The sequence below is a fragment of the Pseudophryne corroboree genome, chromosome 6, assembly GCF_028390025.1.
Source record: "Pseudophryne corroboree isolate aPseCor3 chromosome 6, aPseCor3.hap2, whole genome shotgun sequence".
NCBI classification, from domain to species: Eukaryota; Metazoa; Chordata; class Amphibia; order Anura; family Myobatrachidae; genus Pseudophryne; species Pseudophryne corroboree.
In genome coordinates this window covers 378,294,213-378,318,063 of record NC_086449.1, presented here as the reverse complement: position 1 = coordinate 378,318,063, position 23,851 = coordinate 378,294,213, and the positions used below count along the sequence as shown (strand labels likewise).

At 47.8% G+C, this 23,851-nt stretch overlaps 1 protein-coding gene and 1 long non-coding RNA gene across 4 annotated transcripts in view; one reads left to right on the top strand and one right to left on the bottom strand.

The window, feature by feature from the left end:
- The window catches only part of LOC134932387 (uncharacterized), a 306,751-nt gene extending 302,542 nt beyond the window's left edge, over nt 1-4,209 (bottom strand). For both annotated transcript variants that reach the window (XR_010179342.1, XR_010179343.1), the window contains exon 1: nt 3,998-4,209. This is a non-coding gene — a long non-coding RNA (uncharacterized LOC134932387). The remainder of the gene's footprint in view (nt 1-3,997) is intronic.
- Nucleotides 4,210-4,264: 55 nt separating this feature from the next.
- COPG2 (COPI coat complex subunit gamma 2) overlaps nt 4,265-23,851 on the top strand; it is a 156,760-nt gene continuing 137,173 nt past the window's right edge. For both annotated transcript variants that reach the window (XR_010179341.1, XM_063926754.1), the window contains exons 1-3: nt 4,265-4,348; nt 5,656-5,708; nt 9,913-9,993. Coding sequence is in view for 1 of the 2 variants with exons in the window: in XM_063926754.1 (XP_063782824.1) it covers nt 4,312-4,348; nt 5,656-5,708; nt 9,913-9,993 (171 nt within the window). In the remaining variant the exon portion in view is untranslated. The remainder of the gene's footprint in view (nt 4,349-5,655; nt 5,709-9,912; nt 9,994-23,851) is intronic.

Genomic DNA, 23,851 nt, shown 5'->3' with positions numbered 1-23,851 from the left:
CGGGGCAGGGAGTAGGCCGCAATCCGCGGGAGCCAGAAAACCGGCTCCCCGGTTCCGTAGCTCCACTTCCCCGCTCTCTCACTGCTCCAGCACCGCAGCTAAGTGTCACAGGGTCTTATTTGGGACGTGGGGAAAGTATTATTCTGTATTTAGCTCCCAGGTCCCTGAGAGCTCACTGAGATTGCTGCCTACTCGCTCAGCATCCAGGCCACGCCCCCTTTAACATATTTATTAATGACCTAGGAGTGGGTTTGGAAAGCACAGTGTCAGTTTTTGCTGATGATACTAAACTGTGTAGAGTAATTAATTCAGACATGGATGTGGAGTCTCTACAGAACAACTTATTTAAACTGGAGGTTTGGACAGACAAGTGGAGAATGAGGTTCAATATAGACAATTTAAAGTTATGCACCTTGGGACTAGAAACAGTCGGGCAGCCTATAAATTAAATGGGGAAATTGTAGGGGAGACAGTAGTAGAAAAAGATTTGGGGGTGGAGAAATGAGCCATGGAGAAGTTGCCCATGGCAACCAATCAGCATTGAGGTAACATTTATCAAGTGCATTCTATAAGTAGTAGCTGACTGGTTGCCATTCACAACTTCTCCACTAGTCCACTTCACTCTTTTCACTGCTTCGTATATCTCCCCCTTAAGGGCCATACACACGGTGCGACTTTAACTACGGATATGGATTATATTATACATAACGGTAGTAAACATAGTGCATATAGTACCGTTTGCATACACCTTGCGATGCCAATGCACGCTCCCGCAGGGTCGGCATCAAATCTAAAAATAGACTGTGCAGGCAAGTCAATTTTGACTATAAAGTAAAAATAAGAAGCAGCTTCCCGACAGACGGGATCCAGCGGTCGATATACTGACACCGGGATCCCGAAGGAGGATGCAATCCCGGCATCTACATACCGACGCCGTAAGGGATACCGGTGTCACAATACCGACAGTGGGATGCTCTGGTGGTGGTGGTGGTGGGGGGGTTAGGTTTAGGCAGGAGAACGGGGGTTAGGGTCAGGGTGCAGGGCAGGGAAGATTAGGGTTAGGAACCTGGGAGGGAGGGGTAGGTTTAGGCACATAGAAGGGGAGGTTAGACTTAGGCATCAAGCGGGGAGGGTTAGGTTTAGGCAGTGGGGAAGGAAGGGTTAGGGTTAGGCATAGGGAGGCCAATCCCGGGGCATTTTTTCAATCCCGGGATTCGGGATTGAAAAATGCTCAATCCCGGGATTCCCGGGATCCCGGGATTGCAGTAGGGATCAGTGTAGGGAGCAGTGTAAGGAGCAGGGAAAGTATATGTGGAGGGCAGCAAGGCAGGGTGGATGTAGGGAGCAAAGGAGGGTGGGTGTAGGGAGCATATAAGGAACTGGAAGGGAGGGTGGGTGTAGGGAGCAGCGGGAGAGTGAGAGTAGGGAGCAGCGGGAGAGTGAGAGTAGGGAGCAGCGGGAGAGTGGGAGTATGGAGCAGCGGGAGAGTGGGAGTATGGAGCAGCGGGAGAGTGGGAGTATGGAGCAGCGGGAGAGTGCGAGTATGGAGCAGTGGGAGTAGGGAGCAGCGGGAGAGTGGGTGTAGCGAGCAGAGGGAGGATGTCAGGAGCAGAGAGTGTGGGTGTAGGTAGTGATAGTACTTACTACTTGCGGGCACCAGCTAAGGACACACGTACTACTACTGACCGCGCTGGCAGCATTTCAAACGTAGCGCCGGCCGCCAGCCAGTCAGAACTGGCAGTCCGGCAGCCAATCAGGGGCCGCGGCTACTGCCGCTTCCCTGATTGGCTGCCGGTGTCTGCCAGCTCTGATTGGCTGGCAGCCGGCGCTACGTTTGAAATGCCACCAGCGCGGTCAGTACGTGTGTCCTTAGCTGGTGCCCGCAAGTAGTAAGTACTATCACTACCTTAGCTGACAGCCGGGCAGCGCTGAGCTATAGTGCTCAGCGCTGTCCGGCAAAACTGCGCATGCGCACTGTAATCCCGTGAATCCCGGGATTGGAGGCTCCAATCCCGGGATTCAAATCCCGGCATTTTTGGGCCCAAATCCCGGGATCCCGCCGATCCCGATCCCGGGATTGGCCTCCCTAGTTAGGCACCATCCGGAGAGGGTTAGGTTTAGGCACCAACAAGGGAGGGTTAGGGTAGGGGGCAGAGGAGGGTTTGGATACTTTAGAGGGGGCTGTGAGGATTCTGACGGATGGCATGCCGCTGGCATCCCTTTCATAGGGAAATCATGCTGAACCCGCAAAAATCGCCCAGAGCCAAAATCGCACCATGTGTATAGTCAATATCAGTGGATTTTGGCTCTGAGGTGCTCAAGGGACATCACATAGTGCTAATCTGCCACATAGGCAGAATCGCACCGTGTTATGCCTCTTTAGACACATGCACAGTTAAAAACAGATTGCCATTTATGCTAACAACGGCAATGTGCGACTCATTGTTAGGCACTATGTAACACTGAGGCTTCCCACAGGTATTCAATCAAAAAAAACACATTTCATACGTATACATATGGTATAAACAAACTGCACTGTCGGCGGCACTCAGGTATTAATACAAGGAAAGGTGCTAGTAGTGAAAGAAACAGACATTTCAATTTATACACAGCTGCCGCTGGGACCAAGCTTGGTAAATCCGACTTGCATAGCAGCCCTCACATACATTTTTGGGGGCTGCTTTTGTGTCAGATGTATCTGCTGCAATATCTCCTTGATACTTATTGGGCATACACATGGAGCGATTTTTGCCTATTTTGTAAGCGATCTGACTAGATCGTTTAGAAATTAAGCATAAATCGCTCCGTGTGTATGCCCCATAGCGATAGCGCTATCGCCGGCTCAGATCATTCATGCATGTAGTATAAATCTAGTCAGATAGCCTAGCACGCATAAAGAAAACACTGGTTAGCACAGATCGCTCAGCACACATTGGGCCTAATTCAGACGTGATCGCTAGGCTGCGTTTTCGTACAGCCTGTAATCAGGTCTCTACTACGCATGCGTATGCACCGCAATGCGCAGGCGCAGCGGGGATCAGCGGGCAGCAATGGGATGTGCGAAAAAAGCGATCGCACGGGCGATCACAAGGTGACTGACAGGAGGAGGCCATTTGTGGGTGGCAACTGACCGTTTTTAAGGAGAGTCCGGAGAAACGCAGGAGTGACCAGGCGTTTGGAGGGAGAGATTCTGATGTCAGCTCCGGGCCTGATCATCGCACTGGAAGAGTAAAAGTCCTGGGCTGTGCAGAGACTGCACAAACTTCTGTTTGTGCAGCTCTTCTGCACATGCGATCGCACCACTGCACAGTGATCTCCCCCTCCCCCTGTAGGCGGCTGCTACCTGATTGCAGGGATGCAAAAAACGCAGCGATCAGGTCTGAATTAGACCCATTGCTGTGTGTATAGTGATGTGTGCTGAGCGATCTGTGCTAACTAGACCGCTTAGCACACAGGCACAAGTCGCCCCATGTGTATGGGGCATTACATTTTGCAGGGATCCTCCAAATATGTCTGTTTTGCTGTGATTTCCCACAAAATAGCTTTAATAAATATGTCCCATAGACTCATGAGTCGCTCGCTAGTAGTTTCTGTAACGGATTCAGTATGATTTACTGACAGATGGGACGCCGGCTGTCAATATCCCGACAGCGGCATCCCGCCCGCCAGAATGCCGGCAGCAGGGCGGGTGCAGAGTCCCCTTGCGGGTTCGCTGCGCTCGCCACAGATTCTATTCCCACTCTATGGGTGCCATGGACACCCACGAGTGGGAATAGTCCTGTTGTGCAGGGATTCCGGCTGGTGGCATTGTCGGCAAGTAAAATGTCAACTGTAAATTGAAAGTGAGTTTCAATAAAGTTATCTTCTAAGTGATACTGATTTAGAACATATTGTAGTAAATACTTCTAAAGTGCATTAAAACAGTAATGTTATTGTGCACTTTCTAAAATCTGAATTGCAGAACAAAGCTATATAAACTGGGCCTGTACCTGCCTACCTGGAAATTCCTTTTATTTATGGCCAAAGTAAACAACCAATATCAGGGAGCGGGGTGGCAGGATGCGCTCCTCAGTTACTGTGTGTAATACCCTCTCTGGCAGTACCTGCACCTGGACTATTGGGAAAGTCCGCCAGAGACTGCAGCTCTCGCTAGGCAGGGGGCGCCTCGCTGGGCGGGTGTTGCTGGGGCTGGCGCAGCTGTAGTGCGCGACGCAGGCCCGGTGTAGTGCGCGTGTGCTGCTGCTGCTGCTGCGGGGTGTGTGTGAGGCTCATCATTACCGATACCGGTATCTGCAGGCCCCGCATCCGGAAATGATAAAGAAATTTGACAAGAAGGACGAGGAGTCCGGTAAGCCGGTTCTGCGGAAGTTATTGCTGCTATTCTATGCATGCAGGCGCGGTATGCTTAGCTTCTTTCCGTGCAGGCCGCAAAGCTTCGGACTTTCCTGAGTCAGTATAGCCGCAGAAACTAGTGTTTTAAATGTAGGTGTAACAGGCCCTGTGGTAATCCTGTGCAGTGCCAGGCTACTTTTTTGTGACACAGGAACTCAGTTTATCCTACTGTCACTGACATTTGGGTCGTTATTGATACACGAGACACCCAGAGACACAGGCATTTTGATAAATATGCCCGGATACGTGAAGGTGATGGTGCCATTAGCTAATTCCAATACAGTCAACAATAACATTTATTTCACGTGTTTTCTGTGCTGAAAAACTGTATCCGGTCACATTACAGGTTATATAGCGAAGCAGCCAAACATTTATAAATGTCATTTGTAGAAACAAACTATATCCATATCCCTTATTCCTGTGTGTAGTTGTAACTGAGTAGTGTGGAATAGATTGTGGTTACTACTGTCAGGGCTGTTCCGCTGACCGCTCTTTTCCTAGTATGTGTTGACTAGTGTCCTGCTTCTATAGAAAGTCATTCAGTCCAGCTCTACCAACTTCATATCTAGGGACATATATGTACTACAAATTGCAGAAGTGCCACAATTTTCTTCATTGTACATCTCAGTGGGGTTAATTATATGGGATGTAGTTATGTGACCAGCGGTTAGTCACTATACCGACGCCGGGATCCCGCCCACTAACAATCCTGATAGTCTGCATGCCAACTAACAGGGTCTATTCCCATTTGTGGGTGTCCACGACACCCATAGAGTGGGAATAGAACCTGTTTAGCCCGCAAGGGGCCTTGTTGCGCTAGTCTTCCCTGCTGGGCATCTAAAATCCGGGATCCCGGCATCGGTATGGTGACCCCAACCCCCCTGCAAGTTACACCCCCAGCAGTCTTTGACATTTTTGAGAGCCTCCTCCACACTACGCATGATTTTATGAAAAACCATCTTGATAAATAGGCCCTTTTGTATTCTCTCTCTCTCTCTCTTTTATTTTTTAATTTTTTTTTAATTAACTATATTAAAGAATAATGCACTGTATAGTTCTGTTTTAAACATTTGGTAGTAATTAACGTGAACATGTCTGGCTCTAAATGACTAGACTATGGAAAAGTAGTACATTTCTTAGAAAATCACATGCAATAAAACTTTTGTATTGTTATCTGTCACACTTACCATCCCAATATATGTACTGTATATTACAAATGAAATGATTATTTCTGTATATGAATGCACTACCTTTGTTTTTCAGGAAGTGGCTCTAATCCTTTCCAGCATTTGGAGAAGAGTGCAGTTCTTCAAGAGGTAAAACAGCTTAAACACTTATACTTCTATAAGGTGGTGACCGTAATGGTACTTCTCCCCTTTAGATTGTAAGCTCTCTAGAGCAAGGACTTCTTCCCTTACGTGCTTTTTCCTTTCTCACATTACTAGTACTGTACTTTGGACCCATTATAGGCCGGGTTGCTAGTTATCGTGCCCAGCGTTACAGGGTCTTCCACCATGGCTTGATTGTTAATTATAGACCCAGTGGTTTGAGTTTCTCTCAATCTGTTGTTCTCTTGGGACTTCCATTCACATTAGTCTCTACAATCTACAGAGAATGATGCACAAAACAGAAAACATATTTTGAGTTGCAGTTTTATGGGCAAAGACACCTTGTTAATGAGATCAGGTAGAGGCATAGGAACAGATTGTGTCAAGCTGACAGTGGTATCTAGATGAGCATCTGTGAATGGACAGCATGTTGATGTGATGGGCTACAGCGAAGATCATGCCGGGTTCATCTATGGTCATATAAGAACAGGAAACAGAGGCTACAGTGGGCCTAGGCTCTCCCAAAATTGGACAGTTGTAGACTGGAAAATCATTAACTAACAAATCTGAATTTCAGATGCAAAATGCAGATGGTAGATTAGTGTTTCCCCTAGGATGCTGGCAGGGGGAAGAGGTGGTTGGCGCAGTATGTGCGCTTGAACCTGAACAGAGGGGCCTGGCCGGGGAGAGTGTGGCCTGTCAGCGTCATTATTGGGGGCGGTGCGGCCCCCTAAACATCACTAATGGTTCATGCCACGGCCGTTGGCGCCATTAATGAAGGTGTGCCCAACACTTACAAAGGTGCTGGGGTTTTCCCAAGCTCTTCCTTTAATGTGACTAGATGCCATGTGCGTGCATCTTTTCACACGGCGGCACGGCATCGGATAGGGCTATTAGCAGCCCACCGTGAAGATTAGTAGATTTGTTGTAAATCACATGGCTCTATGGATCCATGCTACTTGTCAGACTGGTGAAGATGTGGGAAATGTTTTCTTGTCACTCATTAGTCCTCTTACTGTCGATTGAGCATCCTGCAGCCCCCCTTGCGTACTGTATTTGACCATGGGCATCCCTATAGCCACAGTCTGATCTTCATCTTCTAATAACTATGTCTAGCAGGATAAGACATAGTTTTGCAACAGCTTCAGGCTGTTAACCAACCAGCCCCTTTCTAGCCACATAACACTCATCCTCTACTCCCTTTACTGGTTGCCTTTAATATTGCGAATCATCTTCAAGATTGGCTTACTGAGTTTCAAAGCACTGCATGACCAGGGCCCAAGGTACCTGAAGCAGCTTCTGATTCCATACTGCCCCACTTGATTAATGTGATCTGCAGATGAAGGACCTTTAGCAGTACCTAGAATTTCCCATAATTCAGCTGGGGTTCAAGCTTTTAGTCATGCAGATCGGATTCTATGGAGCTCACTTCTCCACACAGTTCGAGAGGCCATCACTCTAGATTCCTTCAGAAATAGACTTAAGACTTTCCTGTTTACTCAAGCATTTCCATAATGTCCCTTTAGTATCTCCCTGCTCTCTGTATTTTATGAAAACTTTTCTGTACTTCAGTGTTTCTTTCTAATATTATGTTAATTCTATCTGTTAAGCGCCTTGAGTCCTATTGGAGAAAGAGTGCTGTATAAATAAAATTATTATTATTATTATCACAAAGCACATATGACTATCCAGCAAGAACAGTGTAATGGTTAGTATTACTGCCTCACAGCACTAAGGTCATGGGTTCGACAGCCCTAACTGTGTGGAGTTTGTATATTCTCCTTGTGCCTACATGGGTTTGCTCCGGTTCCTCCCACAATCCAAAAATATACTGGTAGGTACATTAGCTCCCAACAAAAATGAACCATAGTGTGTATGTGTGTGTGTGTGTGTGTGTGTGAGAACATGTGGTAAGGAATAAAGATTGTAAACTCCACTGGGTCAGGGACTGATGTGAATGGCCAAATATTCTCTGTAAAGGGCTGTGGAATATGTGCATGCTATATAAATAACTTGTTTAATAAATAAGAGCACTAAATGATGTGCATTGTCCCTGAACACTGCTTGGTCCACAGGCAGAAACAAGTTTGGAATTTGAGTGGCAAATCTCTTAGTAAGGCATTTGTTTTTACATTTCTTAATTGCGTCACACCTGATCTGCTATCTCTCTAAATATGTTTTGCTAAGTAGGGTCATTCCGTGTCAAATCAACACACTTTTTGTGAAAATATTACCTCACCAGCTCAGATTTTGTTCAAATTTGGTATATGGAAAGTATATATGAGTCTAAGAAAAATACAAAATTTTATTTAAATATCTCATGCTGTTTCCAAATTATGGCTGTGTAAAGTTTTAAAAGATCTGTCAAAAACGTACAACCAGCATATTTTCAAATCGCCATAGCAGCTCTCCTAATTACGCTAGTGAGGTGGGAGTGGTGTCATTTTACTGTGGTTTTTTTATGCATAAGGCTTCCTTGGATAGAAGAATGATGGTGATGGTCCATCTGGATGAAGGAAGGTCACTTTTAATTTGTCTTCTTCATTCTTGTCCATTAAATAAGGAAGCTACCATTTCTTGTTATACACAACGGATATATAATTTTATGAAAGAGCAGTTCAGAATATATTTGGAATTAATTTGACGTTCACTACGCAAGAAGACGACTATATTGAGTCTGAAACATTTTTGAATGATCGTTTCATCCACTCAGTAACTATTTAGGGAACACAACAGTATCATACTTTTATACCTGTTGATTCAAGTACATCAAAAATATCTGAAAACCTTTTCTAAGGCTACAACATCATCTACAGTATTTGTTACAAAATCTATAGACAAATTTCAGTTGACACAAATAAATGGCTATAAACTGTATCTGTTGTGCATAACAAGAAATGGTGGATTGCTTATGTGATGGACAAGAATGAAGATGAAGACGAATTAAAAGTGACCTTCCTACATCCAGCTGGACATTTACCATTATTCTTCTATCCAAGGAAACCTGATGTACTATGGATGCCTCTAATAGATGTATCTGCAAAGTCGACCCTGTAACTCCAACTGGAAGAATTTATGTCATATCTCCTGGTGACACTTTAAAAACCACTAAGGTATTGTCAAACTATCTTCCTCTAACATTGTTGACTGAGTAATACAATGTCAAGTATTTCTATTCAACTTTATTTATATAATTAAACTAATGAAGACATTAAATCTATTATTACCTATTACTAGTTGTAATACACAGCTTTTTTGAATAAACTTCCTTGCTTTCAAAATCATTTTTAACTATGAACCCATTATCCTCCCACTTTTAAATTTTGACAAAGATTTAACATTAGTATGGACTGTTTCCTGAATTTTTTTTCTTTTTTGTCGACGCACTTTTTGAGATGATCATGATCAAAAATTTCATTTTGAATTTGGTAAAAGGTTTTCCTCAAAAACCTATTGTGTTGTATGCCATAGGAAATACAGACACAAACACAGTAAAATGACACCACTCCCACCTCTCTAGCTTAATTAGGAGAGCTGCTATGACAATTTGAAAATATCCCGGTTGTGCATTTTTGACAGATTTTTGAAAACTTTGCATCGCCATAATCTGAGCTGGTGAGGTAAAATAAATGTGTTGATTTGACACGGAATGACCCAGTAGTGTTTTCTTTAATTGGGTGGGGTCCATTTTTTTAATTTAAATATTGTTTTCTTTCCACTTAGTATGAAAGGGTCCTTTATGAATCAACACAGGACAAGCAACTCAGGTAGCAATCAGGGTTGAACATCGGTTCGACCCGGGTTGCGGTATAGTCTGAATGGGTAACCCGGGTCTATTTAAGTGATTTTATTAGTCATGTATCAATTTATTAAGTTAATTTCTGGGTTCAGCAGTTTATAAGAAACATGGGGAACCTCTTCAAGTATGTGTGGCCTTTGAGAACCTGTGAGACAGATCAATTGCAATCAAACTGGGTCCTTAGGACCCCACACAGTTTGTTTTCCGGGTCACCTGTGGATTTTTTAAATGTGACAGTTTGTGATACACAGTGCACCTGCCCGGTGATATCATTCTAGCTAATGGACTGTAAATCCTTTTGTACGATATTAAATCCAGTCATTCTCCATGTTTCTGTTTTATTATTTTTACTTGCCATTTCATGAAACTTTGAGTTAATATTTAATATTTCAGGCTCGGTTGTTCAATGAAACTCCTATAAATCCAAGAAGATGTCTCCATATTTTAACCAAGATTTTGTACTTGTTGAACCAGGTCAGTACACACAATGTTGTATTTTTTTTTAGACTACAAGGCATTGTTTTAACTGGTATTGGGGATTTCTCTAACGTCCTAGAGGATGCTGGGACTCCGTAAGGACCATGGGGAATAGACTGGCTCCGCAGGAGACATGGGCACTTTAAGAAAGACTTTAGACTCTGGGTGTGCACTGGCTCCTCCCTCTATGCCCCTCCTCCAGACCTCAGTTTTAGACTGTGCCCAGAGGAAGATGGGTGCACTGCAGGGAGCTCTCCTGAGTTTCCTGCTAAGAAAGCATTTTGTTAGGTTTTTTTCTTATTTTCAGGGAGCTCTGCTGGCAGCAGACTCCCTGCATCGAGGGACTGAGGAGAGAGGAGCAGACCTACTTAAATAATAGGCTCTGCTTCTCGGCTACTGGACACCATTAGCTCCAGAGGGAGTGGAACACAGGTTCGTCCTGGGCGTTCATCCCAGAGCCGCGCCGCCGTTCTCCTCACAGAGCCGGAAGAAACGAAGAAAGAAGACTACTGAAGCGGCAGAAGCCCTCGGGTGCTTCACTGAGGTAACGCACAGCACTGCAGCTGTGCGTCATTGCTCCCATACACCTCACACACTCCGGTCACTGTAAGGGTGCAGGGCGCAGGGGGGCGCCCTGGGCAGCAATAGAATACCTCTCCTATGGCAAATGACTATATACATGGACAGGTGGGCACTGTACATGTATATAAAAGAGCCCCCGCCATATTTTATTAAGTTTGAGCGGGACAGAAGCTCGCCGCCGAGGGGGCGGGGCTTCTCCCTCAGCACTCACCAGCGCCATTTTCTCTCCACAGCACCGCTGAGAGGAAGCTCCCCGGACTCTCCCCTGCTTGACACACGGTGAAAGAGGGTTTTAAAGTAGAGGGGGCACATAATTGGCGATATATACATTACAGCAGCGCTACTGGGTAAACATTCTGTGTTTTTCTCCGGGGTCATATAGCGCTGGGGTGTGTGCTGGCATACTCTCTCTCTGTCTCTCCAAAGGGCCTAAAGGGGAACCTGTCTTCAGAAAAGAGTTTCCCTGTGTGTGTGGAGTGTGTCGGTACGCGTGTGTCGACATGTTTGACGATGAAGGCTCGCCTAAGGAGGAGGGGGAGTGCATGATTGTCAGGTCGCCGTCGGCAACGCTGACACCGGACTGGATGGATATGTGGAATGTCTTGAATGCTAATGTAAATTTATTGCATAAGAGATTAGACAAGACTGAGGCTAGGGATCAGTCAGGTAGTCAGACCATGCCTGTCCCAGTGGCACCGGGACCTTCTGGGTCTCAGAAACGCACATTATCCCAGATCACTGACACAGATACCGACACGGATTCAGATTCCAGTGTCGACTATGAGGATGCAAAATTACAGCCAAAAGTGGCAAAAGGTATTCATTACATGATCATGGCTATTAAAGAGGTTTTGCATATTACTGAGGAACCCCCTGTCCCTGACACGAGGGTACACATGTATAAAGAGAAAAAGCCTGAGATCTCCTTTCCGTCCTCATTTGAGCTAGGCGAATTGTGCGAAAAGGCGTGGGAATCTCCAGACAGGAGACTACAAGTTCCCAAAAGGATTCTTATGGCGTATCCCTTCCCACAAAAGGACAGGATACGATGGGAATCTTCGCCTAAAGTAGACAAGGCGTTGACACGCTTATCCAAGAAGGTGGCACTGCCTTCCCAGGATACTGCTACCCTCAAGGATCCTGCGGATCGTAAGCAGGAAGTTACCATGAAGTACATTTACACACATTCTGGTACTATTGTTAGGCCGGCTATGGCATCGGCCTGGGTTTGTAGTGCTGTCGCAGCATGGACAGATTCCTTGTCTACGGAGATTGAGACCCTAGATAAGGATACCATTCTAATGACCCTAGAGCATATCAAGGATGCTGCGTTATATATGAGGGATGCTCAAAGAGACATTTGTTTTCTAAGCTCCAGAATAAATGCTATGTCTATTTCTGCTAGGCGACTCTTGTGGACCCGACAGTGGACGTGGGATGCCGACTCAAAGCGGCATATGGAGTCGTTGCCTTACAAGGGGGAGGAGTTGTTTGGAGAAGGCCTCTCGGACCTTGTCTCAACTGCTACGGCTGGTAAATCGATTTTCTCTAACGTCCTAAGTGGATGCTGGGGACTCCGTAAGGACCATGGGGAATAGCGGCTCCGCAGGAGACTGGGCACATCTAAAGAAAGCTTTAGGACTATCTGGTGTGCACTGGCTCCTCCCCCTATGACCCTCCTCCAAGCCTCAGTTAGATCTCTGTGCCCGAACGAGAAGGGTGCACACTAGGGGCTCTCCTGAGCTTCTTAGTGAAAGTTTTAGTTTAGGTTTTTTATTTTCAGTGAGACCTGCTGGCAACAGGCTCACTGCATCGAGGGACTAAGGGGAGAAGAAGCGAACTCACCTGCGTGCAGAGTGGATTGGGCTTCTTAGGCTACTGGACATTAGCTCCAGAGGGACGATCACAGGCCCAGCTTGGATGGGTCCCAGAGCCGCGCCGCCGGCCCCCTTACAGAGCCAGAAGGCAGAAGAGGTCCGGAAAATCGGCGGCAGAAGACGTCCTGTCTTCAACAAGGTAGCGCACAGCACTGCAGCTGTGCGCCATTGCTCTCAGCACACTTCACACTTCGGTCACTGAGGGTGCAGGGCGCTGGGGGGGGGGCGCCCTGAGACGCAATAAAAACACCTTGGATGGCAAAAAAAAATGCATCACATATAGCTCCTGGGCTATATGGATGCATTTAACCCCTGCCAGAATCCATAAAAAAGCAGGAGAAAAGTCTGCGAAAAAGGGGCGGAGCCTATCTCAGCACACTGGCGCCATTTTCCCTCACAGCTCCGTTGGAGGGAAGCTCCCTGGCTCTCCCCTGCAGTCACTACACTACAGAAAGGGTTAAAAAAGAGAGGGGGGCACTAATTAGGCGCAGTATTAACTATACAGCAGCTATAAGGGGAAAAACACTTATATAAGGTTATCCCTGTATATATATAGCGCTCTGGTGTGTGCTGGCAAACTCTCCCTCTGTCTCCCCAAAGGGCTAGTGGGGTCCTGTCCTCTATCAGAGCATTCCCTGTGTGTGTGCTGTATGTCGATACTTTTGTGTCGACGTGTATGAGGAGAAAAATGATGTGGAGACGGAGCAGATTGCCTGTAATAGTGATGTCACCCCCTAGGGGGTCGACACCTGAGTGGATGAACTGTTGGAAGGAATTACGTGACAGTGTCAGCTCTGTATAAAAGACAGTGGTTGACATGAGACAGCCGGCTACTCAGCTTGTGCCTGTCCAGACGTCTCATAGGCCGTCAGGGGCTCTAAAGCGCCCGTTACCTCAGATGGCAGATATAGACGCCGACACGGATACTGACTCCAGTGTCGACGGTGAAGAGAAGAATGTGACTTCCAGTAGGGCCACACGTTACATGATTTAGGCAATGAAAAATGTTTTACACATTTCTGATAATACGAGTACCACCAAAAAAGGGGTATTATGTTCGGTGAGGAAAAACTACCTGTAGTTTTCCTGAATCTGAGAAATTAAATGAGGTGTGTGATGATGCGTGGGTTTCCCCCGATAACAACTGATAATTTCTAAAATGTTATTGGCATTATATACTTTCCCGCCAGAGGTTAGGGTGCGTTGGGAAACACCCCCTAGGGTGGATAAAGCGCTCACACGCTTGTAAGGGCTCTACCTTCGCCTGAGATGGCCGCCCTTAAGGATCCTGCTGATAGAAAGCAGGAGGGTATCCTAAAAGGTATTTACACACATACTGGTGTTATACTGCGACCAGCAATCGCCTCAGCCTGGATGTGCAGTGCTGGGTTGGCGTGGTCGGATTCCCTGACTGAAAATATTGATACCCTAGATAGGGACAGTATATTTTTGCCTATAGAGCATTTAAAAGATGCATTTCTATATATGCGTGATGCACAGCGGAATATTTGCCGACTGGCATCAAGTCTAAGCGCGTTGTCCATTTCTACCAGTAGAGGGTTATGGACACGTCGGTGGTCAGGTGATGCGTATTCCAAACGGCATTTGGAAGTATTGCTTTATTAAGGGAGGAGTTATTTGGGGTCGGTCTTTCAGACCTGGTGGCCACGGCAACAGCTGGGAATTCCACGTTTGTACCCCAGGTCGCCTCTCAACATGAGAAGACGCCGTATTATCAGGCGCAGTCTTTTCGTGGACAAGCGGGCAAAAGGTTCCTCATTTCTGCCCCATGACAGAGGGAGAGGAAAAAGGCTGCAGAAATCAGCCAGTTCCCAGGAACAGAAACCCTCTCCCGCCTCTGCCAAGCCCTCAGTATACGCTGGGGCTTTACAAGCAGAATCAGGCACGGTGGGGGGCCCGTCTCAATGAATTTCAGCGCGCAGTGGGCTCACTCGCAAGTAGACCCCTGGATCCTTCAGGTGATATCTCAGGGGTAAAAAAACGTCTCCCCCTCGCTGTTTCCTAAAGTCGGCTTTACCGATGTCTCCTTCTGACAGGGAGACAGTTTTGGAAGCCATTCACAAGCTGTAATCCCAGCAGGTGATAATCAAGATACCCCTCCTGCAAGGAACGGGGTATTATTCCACACTGTTGTGGTACCGAAGCCGGACGGCTCGGTGAGACCGATTCTAAATCTAAAATCTTTGAACACTTACGTACAGAGGTTCAAATTCAAGATTGAGTCACTCAGAGCAGTGATTGCGAACCTGGAAGAAGGGGACTACATGATGTCTCGGGACATCAAGGATGCTTACCTTCATGTCAAAATTTACCCTTCTCACCAAGGGTACCTCAGGTTTATGGTACAGAACTGTCACTATCAGTTCAGACGCTGCCGTATGGATGGTACACGGCACCCCGGGTCTTTACCAAGGTAATGGCCGAAATGATGATATTCCTTCGAAGGAAGTGAATTTTAGTTATCCCTTCCTTGGACAATTCCCTGATAAGGGTAAGATCCAGGGAACAGTTGGAGGTCGGTGTAGCACTATCTCAGGTAGTGTGGCGGCAGCACGATTGGATTCTCAATATTCCAAAATCGCACCTGGTTCCGACGACGTGTCTTCTGTTCCTAGGGATGATCTTGGACACAGTCCAGAAAAAGGTGTTTCTCCCGGAGGAGAAAGCCAGGGAGTTATCCGAGCTAGTCAGGAACCTCCTAAAACCGAGCCAAGTCTCAGTGCATCAATGCACAAGGGTTCTGGGTAAAATGGTGGCTTCCTACGAAGCAATCCCATTCGGCAGATTCCACGCAAGGACTTTGCAGTGGGACCTGCTGGACAAATGGTCCGGGTCGCATCTTCAGATGCATCAGCGGATAACCCTGTCACCAAGGACAAGGGTGTCCCTCCTGTGGTGGTTGCAGAGTGCTCATCTTCTAGAGGGCCGCAGATTAGGCATTCAGGACTGGGTCCGGGTGACCACGGATGCCAGCCTGCGAGGCTGGGGAGCAGTCACACAGGGAAGGAATATCCAGGGCTTATGGTCAAGCCTGGAGACATCACTTCACATAAATATCCTGAAGCTAAGGGACATTTACAATGCTCTAAGCTTAGCAAGACCTCTGCTTCAAGGTCAGCCGGTGTTGATCCAGTCGGACAACATCACGGCAGTCACCCACGTAAACAGACAGGGTGGCACAAGAAGCAGGAGGGCAATGGCAGAAGCTGCAAGGATTCTTCGCTGGGCGGAAAATCATGTGATAGCACTGTCAGCAGTATTCATTCCGGGAGTGGACAACTGGGAAGCAGACTTCCTCAGCACGACCTCCACCCGGGAGAGTGGGGACTTCACCCAGAAGTCTTCCACATGATTAAAAACTCGACAGGTATTGCGCCAGGTCCAGGGACCCTCAGGCAATAAGCTGTAGACACTCTGGTAACACCGTGGGTGTACCAGTTAGGGTATGTGTTCCCTCCTCTGCCTCTCATACCCAAGGTACTGAGATTGATAAGATGGAGAGGAGTAAGCACTATATTCGTGGTTCCGGATTGGCCAAGAAGGACTTGGTAACCGGAACTTCAAGAGATGCTCACGGAGGATCCGTGGCCTCTACCTCTAAGAAGGGACCTGCTCCAGCAAGGACCCTGTCTGTTCCAAGACTTACCGCGGCTGCGTTTGACGGCATGGCGGTTGAACGCCGGATCCTGAAGGAAAAAAGGCATTCCGGATGAAGTCATCCCTATCCTGATCAAAGCCAGGAAGGATGTAACCGCAAAAACATTATCACCGCAATTGGCGAAAATATGTTGCGTGGTGCGAGGCCAGTAAGGCCCGACGGAGGAAATTCAACTGGGTCGATTCCTACATTTCCTGCAAACAGGAGTGTCTATGGGCCTGAAATTGGGGTCCATTAAGGTTCAAATTTCGGCCCTGTCAATTTTCTTCCAAAAAGAACTAGCTTCAGTCCCTGAAGTTCAGACGTTTGTAAAAGGGGTACTGCATATACAGCCTCCTTTTGTGCCTCCAGTGGCACTTTGGGATCTCAATGTAGTTTTGGGTTCCAAAAGTCACATTGGTTTGAACCACTTAAATCTGTGGAGTTAAAATATCTCACATGAAAAGTGGTCATGCTGTTGGCCCTGGCCCTGGCCTGGGCCAGGCGCGTGTCAGAATTGGCGGCTTTATCCTGAAAAAGCCCTTATCTGATTTTCCATTCGGACAGGGCGGAATTGAGGACTCGTCCTCAGTTTCTCCCCAAGGTGGTTTCAGCGTTTCACCTGAACCAACCTATTGGTGGTGCCTGCGGCTACTAGGGACTTGGAGGCCTCCAAGTTGCTAGACGTTGTCAGTGCCCTGAAAATATATTTCTCTATCGTCCTAGTGGATGCTGGGGTTCCTGAAAGGACCATGGGGAATAGCGGCTCCGCAGGAGACAGGGCACAAAAGTAAAGCTTTCCGATCAGGTGGTGTGCACTGGCTCCTCCCCCTATGACCCTCCTCCAAGCCAGTTAGATTTTTGTGCCCGGCCGAGAAGGGTGCAATCTAGGTGGCTCTCCTAAAGAGCTGCTTAGAGAAAGTTTAGCTTAGGTTTTTTATTTTACAGTGAGTCCTGCTGGCAACAGGATCACTGCAACGAGGGACTTAGGGGAGAAGAAGTGAACTCACCTGCGTGCAGGATGGATTGGCTTCTTGGCTACTGGACATCAGCTCCAGAGGGACGATCACAGGTACAGCCTGGATGGTCACCGGAGCCTCGCCGCCGGCCCCCTTGCAGATGCTGAAACATGAAGAGGTCCAGAATCGGTGGCAGAAGACTCCTCAGTCTTCTAAAGGTAGCGCACAGCACTGCAGCTGTGCGCCATTTTCCTCTCAGCACACTTCACACGGCAGTCACTGAGGGTGCAGGGCGCTGGGAGGGGAGCGCCCTGGGAGGCAAATGAAAACCTATTTGGCTAAAAAATACCTCACATATAGCCTCCGGGGCTATATGGAGATATTTAACCCCTGCCAGAATACACTAAAGAGCGGGAGACGAGCCCGCCGGAAAAGGGGCGGGGCCTATCTCCTCAGCACACAGCGCCATTTTCCTTACACAGCTCCGCTGGTCAGGACGGCTCCCAGGTCTCTCCCCTGCACTGCACTACAGAAACAGGGTAAAACAAGAGAGGGGGGGCAAAATAGTGGCAAAAATTGTATTATAAAAGCAGCTATACAGGGAGCACTTATTATAAGGCTATCCCTGTCATATATAGCGCTTTTGGTGTGTGCTGGCAAACTCTCCCTCTGTCTCCCCAAAGGGCTAGTGGGGTCCTGTCTTCGTTAAGAGCATTCCCTGTGTGTCTGCTGTGTGTCGGTACGTGTGTGTCGACATGTATGAGGACGATATTGGTGTGGAGGCGGAGCAATTGCCAAATATGGGGATGTCACCTCCTAGGGGGTCGACACCAGAATGGATGCCTTTATTTATGGAATTACGGGATAGTGTCAACACGCTAAAGCAGTCGTTTGTCGACATGAGACGGCCGGACAATCAGTTAGTGCCTGTCCAGGCGCCTCAAACACCGTCAGGGGCTGTAAAACGCCCTTTGCCTCAGTCGGTCGACACAGACCCAGACACAGGCACTGATTCCAGTGGCGACGGTGACGAATCAACCGTATTTTCCAGTAGGGCCACACGTTATATGATTTTGGCAATGAAGGAGGCGTTACATTTAGCTGATACTACTGGTACCACTAAACAGGGTATTATGTGGGGTGTGAAAAAACTACCTATAGTTTTTCCTGAATCAGAAGAACTAAATGATGTATGTGATGAAGCGTGGGTTGCCCCCGATAAAAAGATGCTAATTTCAAAGAAGTTATTAGCTTTATACCCTTTCCCGTCAGAGGTTAGGGCGCGCTGGGAAACACCTCCTAGGGTGCATAAGGCGCTCACACGCTTATCTAAACAAGTGGCGTTACCCTCTCCTGAGACGGCCGCACTTAAAGATCCAGCAGATAGGAGGATGGAAAATATCCAAAAAAGTATATACACACATACAGGTGTTATACTACGACCAGCTATAGCGTCAGCCTGGATGTGCAGTGCTGGAGTAGTTTGGTCAGAGTCCCTGATTGAAAATATTGATACCCTGGATAGGGACAATGTTTTACTGTCTTTAGAGCAAATAAAGGATGCATTTCTTTATATGCGTGATGCACAGAGGGATATCTGCACACTGGCATCACGGGTAAGTGCTATGTCCATTTCGGCCAGAAGAAGTTTATGGACGCGACAGTGGTCAGGCGATGCGGACTCAAAACGGCATATGGAAGTTTTGCCGTATAAAGGGGAGGAGTTATTTGGAGTCGGTCTATCAGATTTGGTGGCCACGGCTACAGCCGGGAAATCCACCTTTTTACCTCAAGCTACTCCCCAACAGAAAAAGACACCGACTTTTCAACCGCAGTCCTTTCGTTCCTTTAAAAACAAGAGAGCAAAGGGATATTCATATCTGCCACGAGGCAGAGGAAGGGGGAAGAGACACCAACAGGCAGCTCCTTCCCAGGAACAGAAGCCCTCCCCGGCTTCTACAAAAGCCTCAGCATGACGCTGGGGCTTCTCAAGCGGACTCGGGGGCGGTGGGCGGTCGTCTCAAGCATTTCAGCGCGCAGTGGGCTCACTCGCAGGTAGATCCCTGGATCCTGCAGATAATATCTCAGGGGTACAGGTTGGAACTAGAGACAGATCCGCCTCGCCGTTTCCTGAAGTCTGCTTTACCAACGTCCCCCTCCGAAAGGGAGACGGTTTTGGAAGCCATTCACAAGCTGTACTCTCAGCAGGTGATAGTCAAGGTACCTCTTCTACAACAGGGAAAGGGGTATTATTCCACTCTATTTGTGGTACCGAAGCCGGACGGCTCGGTAAGACCTATTCTAAATCTGAAGTCCTTGAACCTGTACATAAAGAAGTTCAAGTTCAAAATGGAGTCACTCAGAGCAGTGATAGCGAACCTGGAAGAAGGGGACTTTATGGTGTCCTTGGACATCAAGGATGCGTACTTCCACGTTCCAATTTACCCCTCACACCAGGGGTACCTCAGGTTCGTTGTACAAAACTGTCACTATCAGTTTCAGACGCTGCCGTTCGGATTGTCCACGGCACCTCGGGTCTTTACAAAGGTAATGGCCGAGATGATGATTCTTCTTCGAAGAAAAGGCGTATTAATTATCCCATACTTGGACGATCTCCTAATAAGGGCAAGGTCCAGAGAACAGCTAGAGAGGGGATTAGCACTGTCTCAAGAAGTGCTAAAACAGCACGGCTGGATTCTGAATATTTCAAAATCCCAGTTAATGCCGACAACTCGTCTGCTGTTCCTAGGGATGATTCTGGACACTGTTCAGAAAAAGGTTTTTCTCCCGGAGGAAAAAGCCAAGGAGTTGTCCGAGCTTGTCAGGAACCTCCTAAAACCAGGAAAGGTGTCTGTACAACAAGAGTCCTGGGGAAAATGGTGGCTTCTTACGAAGCAATTCCATTCGGCAGATTCCATGCACGAATTTTCCAGAGGGATCTGTTAGACAAATGGTCAGGGTCGCATCTTCAGATGCACCAGCGGATAACCCTGTCTCCAAGGACAAGGGTATCTCTTCTGTGGTCGTTGCAGAGTGCTCATCTATTGGAGGGCCGCAGATTCGGCATACAGGATTGGATCCTGGTGACCACGGACGCCAGCCTGAGAGGCTGGGGAGCAGTCACACAAGGAAGAAACTTCCAGGGAGTGTGGACGAGCCTGGAAACGTCTCTTCACATAAACATTCTGGAACTAAGAGCAATCTACAATGCTCTAAGCCAGGCAGAACCTCTGCTTCAAGGAAAACCGGTGTTGATCCAGTCGGACAACATCACGGCAGTCGCCCATGTGAACAGACAGGGCGGCACAAGAAGCAGGAGTGCAATGGCAGAAGCTGCAAGGATTCTTCGCTGGGCAGAGAATCATGTGATAGCACTGTCAGCAGTGTTCATCCCGGGAGTGGACAACTGGGAAGCAGACTTCCTCAGCAGACACGACCTTCACCCGGGAGAGTGGGGACTTCATCCGGAAGTCTTCCACATGCTGGTAACCCGTTGGGAAAGACCAATGGTGGACATGATGGCGTCTCGCCTCAACAAAAAACTGGACAGGTATTGCGCCAGGTCAAGAGATCCGCAGGCAATAGCTGTGGACGCGCTGGTAACGCCTTGGGTGTACCAGTCGGTGTATGTGTTTCCTCCTCTGCCTCTCATACCAAAAGTATTGAGAATTATACGGCAAAGAGGCGTAAGAACGATACTAGTGGTTCCGGATTGGCCAAGAAGGACTTGGTACCCGGAACTTCAAGAGATGATCACGGAAGATCCGTGGCCTCTACCTCTAAGGAGGGACTTGCTTCAGCAGGGTCCCTGTCTGTTTCAAGACTTACCGCGGCTGCGTTTGACGGCATGGCGGTTGAACGCCGGATCCTAAAGGAAAAAGGCATGCCGGAAGAAGTCATTCCTACTTTGATTAAAGCAAGGAAGGAAGTAACCGTGCAACACTATCACCGCATTTGGCGAAGATATGTTGCGTGGTGCGAGGATCGGAGTGCTCCGACGGAGGAATTTCAACTGGGTCGATTCCTACATTTCCTGCAATCAGGATTGTCTATGGGTCTCAAATTGGGATCTATTAAGGTTCAAATTTCGGCCCTGTCGATTTTCTTTCAAAAAGAATTGGCTTCAGTTCCTGAAGTCCAGACTTTTGTTAAGGGAGTGCTGCATATACAGCCTCCTGTGGTGCCTCCAGTGGCACCGTGGGATCTCAATGTGGTTTTGGAATTTCTAAAATCTCATTGGTTTGAACCACTAAAAAAGGTGGATTTAAAATATCTCACATGGAAAGTGACCATGTTACTAGCCCTGGCTTCGGCCAGGAGAGTGTCAGAACTGGCAGCTTTATCTTACAAAAGCCCATATCTGATTTTCCATTCGGACAGGGCAGAACTGCGGACTCGTCCGCATTTTCTCCCTAAGGTGGTGTCAGCATTTCATCTGAACCAGCCTATTGTAGTGCCTGCGGCTACAAGTGACTTGGAGGACTCCAAGTTACTGGACGTTGTCAGAGCATTAAAAATATATATTGCAAGGACAGCTGGAGTCAGAAAATCTGACTCGTTGTTTATATTGTATGCACCCAACAAGATGGGTGCTCCTGCGTCTAAGCAGACGATTGCTCGTTGGATCTGTAGCACAATCCAACTTGCACATTCTGTGGCAGGCCTGCCACAGCCTAAATCTGTAAAGGCCCACTCCACAAGGAAGGTGGGCTCATCTTGGGCGGCTGCCCGAGGGGTCTCGGCATTACAACTTTGCCGAGCAGCTACGTGGTCAGGGGAGAACACGTTTGTAAAATTTTACAAATTTGATACTCTGGCTAAGGAGGACCTGGAGTTCTCTCATTCGGTGCTGCAGAGTCATCCGCACTCTCCCGCCCGTTTGGGAGCTTTGGTATAATCCCCATGGTCCTTTCAGGAACCCCAGCATCCACTAGGACGATAGAGAAAATAAGAATTTACTTACCGATAATTCTATTTCTCGGAGTCCGTAGTGGATGCTGGGCGCCCATCCCAAGTGCGGATTATCTGCAATAATTGTACATAGTTATTGTTAACTAATTCGGGTTATTGTTAGGAAGCCATCTTTCAGAGGCTCCTCTGTTATCATACTGTTAACTGGTTTTGATCACAAGTTGTACGGTGTGATTGGTGTGGCTGGTATGAGTCTTACCCGGGATTCAAAATTCCTCCCTTATTGTGTACGCTCGTCCGGGCACAGTACCTAACTGGCTTGGAGGAGGGTCATAGGGGGAGGAGCCAGTGCACACCACCTGATCGGAAAGCTTTACTTTTGTGCCCTGTCTCCTGCGGAGCCGCTATTCCCCATGGTCCTTTCAGGAACCCCAGCATCCACTACGGACTCCGAGAAATAGAATTATCGGTAAGTAAATTCTTATTTTCTCTAACGTCCTAGTGGATGCTGGGGACTCCGTCAGGACCATGGGGATTAGCGGCTCCGCAGGAGACAGGGCACAAAAGCAAGCTTTTAGGATCACATGGTGTGTACTGGCTCCTCCCCCTATGACCCTCCTCCAAGCCTCAGTTAGGTTTTTGTGCCCGGCCGAGAAGGGTGCAATCTAGGTGGCTCTCTTAAAGAGTTACTTAGAAAAAGTTTTTAGGTTCTTTATTTTCAGTGAGTCCTGCTGGCAACAGGCTCACTGCATCGAGGGACTTAGGGGAGAGATTTTCAACTCACCTGCGTGCAGGATGGATTGGATTCTTAGGCTACTGGACATAGCTCCAGAGGGAGTCGGAACACAGGGCTCGCCCTGGGGTTCGTCCCGGAGCCGCGCCGCCGACCCCCCTTGCAGACGCTGAAGATGAAGAGGTCCGGAACCAGGCGGCAGAAGACTCTCAGTCTTCATCAGGTAGCGCACAGCACTGCAGCTGTGCGCCATTGTTGTCAGCACACTTCACACAGCGGTCACGGAGGGTGCAGGGCGCTGGAGGGGGGCGCCCTGGGCAGCAATGTATAATACCTGTATGGCGAAAAATACATCACATATAGCCCTTGAGGCTATATGGATGTATTTAACCCCTGCCAGATATCTAAAACTCCGGAGAAGAAGCCCGCCGAAAAGGGGGCGGGGCCTATTCTCCTCAGCACACAGCGCCATTTTCCCTCACAGAAAGGCTGGTGGGAAGGCTCCCATGCTCTCCCCTGCACTGCACTACAGAAACGGGGTTAAAACAGAGAGGGGGGGCACTGATTTGGCGATATGTATATATATTAAAATGCTATAAGGGAGGAACACTTATATAAAGGTTGTCCCTGGATAATTATAGCGTTTTGGTGTGTGCTGGCAAACTCTCCCTCTGTCTCCCCAAAGGGCTAGTGGGTCCTGTCCTCTATCAGAGCATTCCCTATGTGTGTGCTGTATGTCGGTACGTGTGTGTCGACATGTATGAGGAAAATATTGGTGAGGAGGCGGAGCAAATTGCCTGTAATGGTGTTGTCACTCTCTAGGGAGTCGACACCGGAATGGATGGCTTATTTATGGAAATTACGTGACAATGTCAACACGCTGCAAGCCGGTTGACGACATGAGAGGGCCGGCGAACAAATTAGTATCTGTCCAGGCGTCTCAAACACCGTCAGGGGCTGTAAAATGCCCATTTACCTCAGTCGGTCGACACAGACCCAGACACGGACACTGATTTCAGTGTCGACGGTGAAGAAACAAACGTATTTTCTTTTAGGGCCACACGTTAAGGGCAATGAAGGAGGTGTTACATATTTCTGATACTCCAAGTACCACAAAAAAGGGTATTATGTGTGA